Raw genomic sequence first — 1,847 nt, 5'->3', positions numbered from 1 at the left:
ATAATTTATCTCGCTGAAAACAAAGTATTCTATAACAACCCTTAAATTTCTTACTCTTGTTTCCAAAGTGGATCCATGAAAGTCTATGGAAAACACTTCGAAAAGGTTTGAAACAATCACACCGTCACAAATACTATCGTCGTCACTTTCACTCACTACGCCAAACACTACCACATATGAGATAACCACATAGCAAATTAATTGCATACAGTCACATGGTGAGGAGTAAGTTATACACACTCATCTGTATCACCTCATTGTGTTGATTGCAACCAATCAAAATTGTATCTTCAATTTATTGGAATACATCTTAATGATGAATTCTGTTTGTTCGAATAGTTTTATGAACATCGTGAGACTATGGATTACCATTACGACCAACTAGTATAAATTGCGTTGATTCTTTTTGTGCGAACACGTAGTTGATGGGGATTACATTCTATGCTCTAGTGAATTAAAGATGGAAATGTCATGAAACAAGTGTATTCAGAAATCGTGGTTGTTTATTGTTAAGTCAGATGTATCGGGACTAAATTGTTTGATGATTTCTCTGAAAGATGTAAGTGGGAGATAACACACCAAAGAATCAGTTTGGAATAATTTCATTTCATCTTCTTCTTCCATCAGTTTGTTCACCCTTGAGTTATTTCAATGAAATATTGATTTATCCATATTATGGTAAATCTCATTGACCAATAATGCTTTAATTGTATTATCAGGCGTGATGCAAATAGTGTAAACTTCTGTTATTCGTGTTGATCATAAAAAGTGTGATGTGTTTACGTCATATATCTCGAATGATCTGCCACATATATATTTATCAAAGGATATTATATGAAAATCAATAAAGGCCGACTGAATAAGAGTTCAGATAAACAAAATGATTATTGTAAATAAAGAAGAGATGAAATTAACAATGATATAAGTAGTATGTTCCACAAAATTTACTAATTTAGTAACTATGGATATTAAAATAATTATCATCATTGAAAGTTAAGTTAATTTTTAAAAAATATAAACATAGAATTATGTACCCTACGGTAATGACTTGTTTTAAAAATAGAAAATATAATTATTTTTAACAATTTAAATTCTAGCTTTCAAATGTATAGATTTCCGTAGGTAGTAACTAAAAATATATCTGTTTGTTGACATTTCCTAATGTCTCTCCTTTAATCTAGTTGAAATGCTTTTGCTAACCAATGACTAGGAATTTATATGAATGTAAATAAATTCGTGTATTATGTAAATGAAACTACAAGAGACTTGTAAATACAAGGATATTTATTAATGTACAACAATAATGTATAAAATGAGACCACAGTTACATGTTCTCTCTTATTAACTAAATATATTTAATACCCGATTCCATAACTCATTTTTACAATCTTTTTAAACGTTTATCTTCCTTAATTGCATGATTAAATCAAGTTTCCTTTCGAATTATAGAAGTATTCTCTATACAAATTCAGAAATATCATAGACAACAATTTATTATATCAAGGGATACCTGAATGATTTAATCTCAATATCACTATCGTAATTGTTTGTCCCAAAGAAATAAAAGTATGGAATAAATCAAACTTATTATCACAGATAGCCAATTGTAGTGCATTAAAGTGATTTTTTTCTACCTTCGATATTTCAATTCTTTTTCTACTCCAAAGCACGCAAAGATACAAATATCGATAACATCGAGGTAAGCATTGCAATAGTTTATAGTCTATTTGTATTCTACTTGTTTCCATTTTTGTTTTCTAAAATTCCATTTTTCATACACATAGTTCCCTTTATCATTTTGAAAAGAGCAAGAACAAAGATTCTAGCAGAATAGTATGAATTCCTTT

At 28.9% G+C, this 1,847-nt stretch overlaps 1 protein-coding gene across 1 annotated transcript; it reads right to left on the bottom strand.

The window, feature by feature from the left end:
- Positions 1 to 1,499: 1,499 nt before the first annotated feature.
- On the bottom strand, positions 1,500 to 1,748 carry Smp_205210 (unnamed protein product; the record flags this gene model as incomplete). The annotated part of the gene is made up of 1 exon (XM_018792555.1): positions 1,500 to 1,748. One exon carries the CDS (start codon positions 1,746 to 1,748, stop codon positions 1,500 to 1,502), a length of 249 nt encoding a protein of 82 aa, XP_018644686.1.
- Between the last annotated feature and the right edge of the window lie 99 nt (positions 1,749 to 1,847).

Source organism: Schistosoma mansoni (genome assembly GCF_000237925.1).
Source record: "Schistosoma mansoni, WGS project CABG00000000 data, supercontig 0250, strain Puerto Rico, whole genome shotgun sequence".
In the NCBI taxonomy this organism is placed as follows: domain Eukaryota; kingdom Metazoa; phylum Platyhelminthes; class Trematoda; order Strigeidida; family Schistosomatidae; genus Schistosoma; species Schistosoma mansoni.
This window is presented reverse-complemented; position numbering and strand designations above follow the sequence as displayed.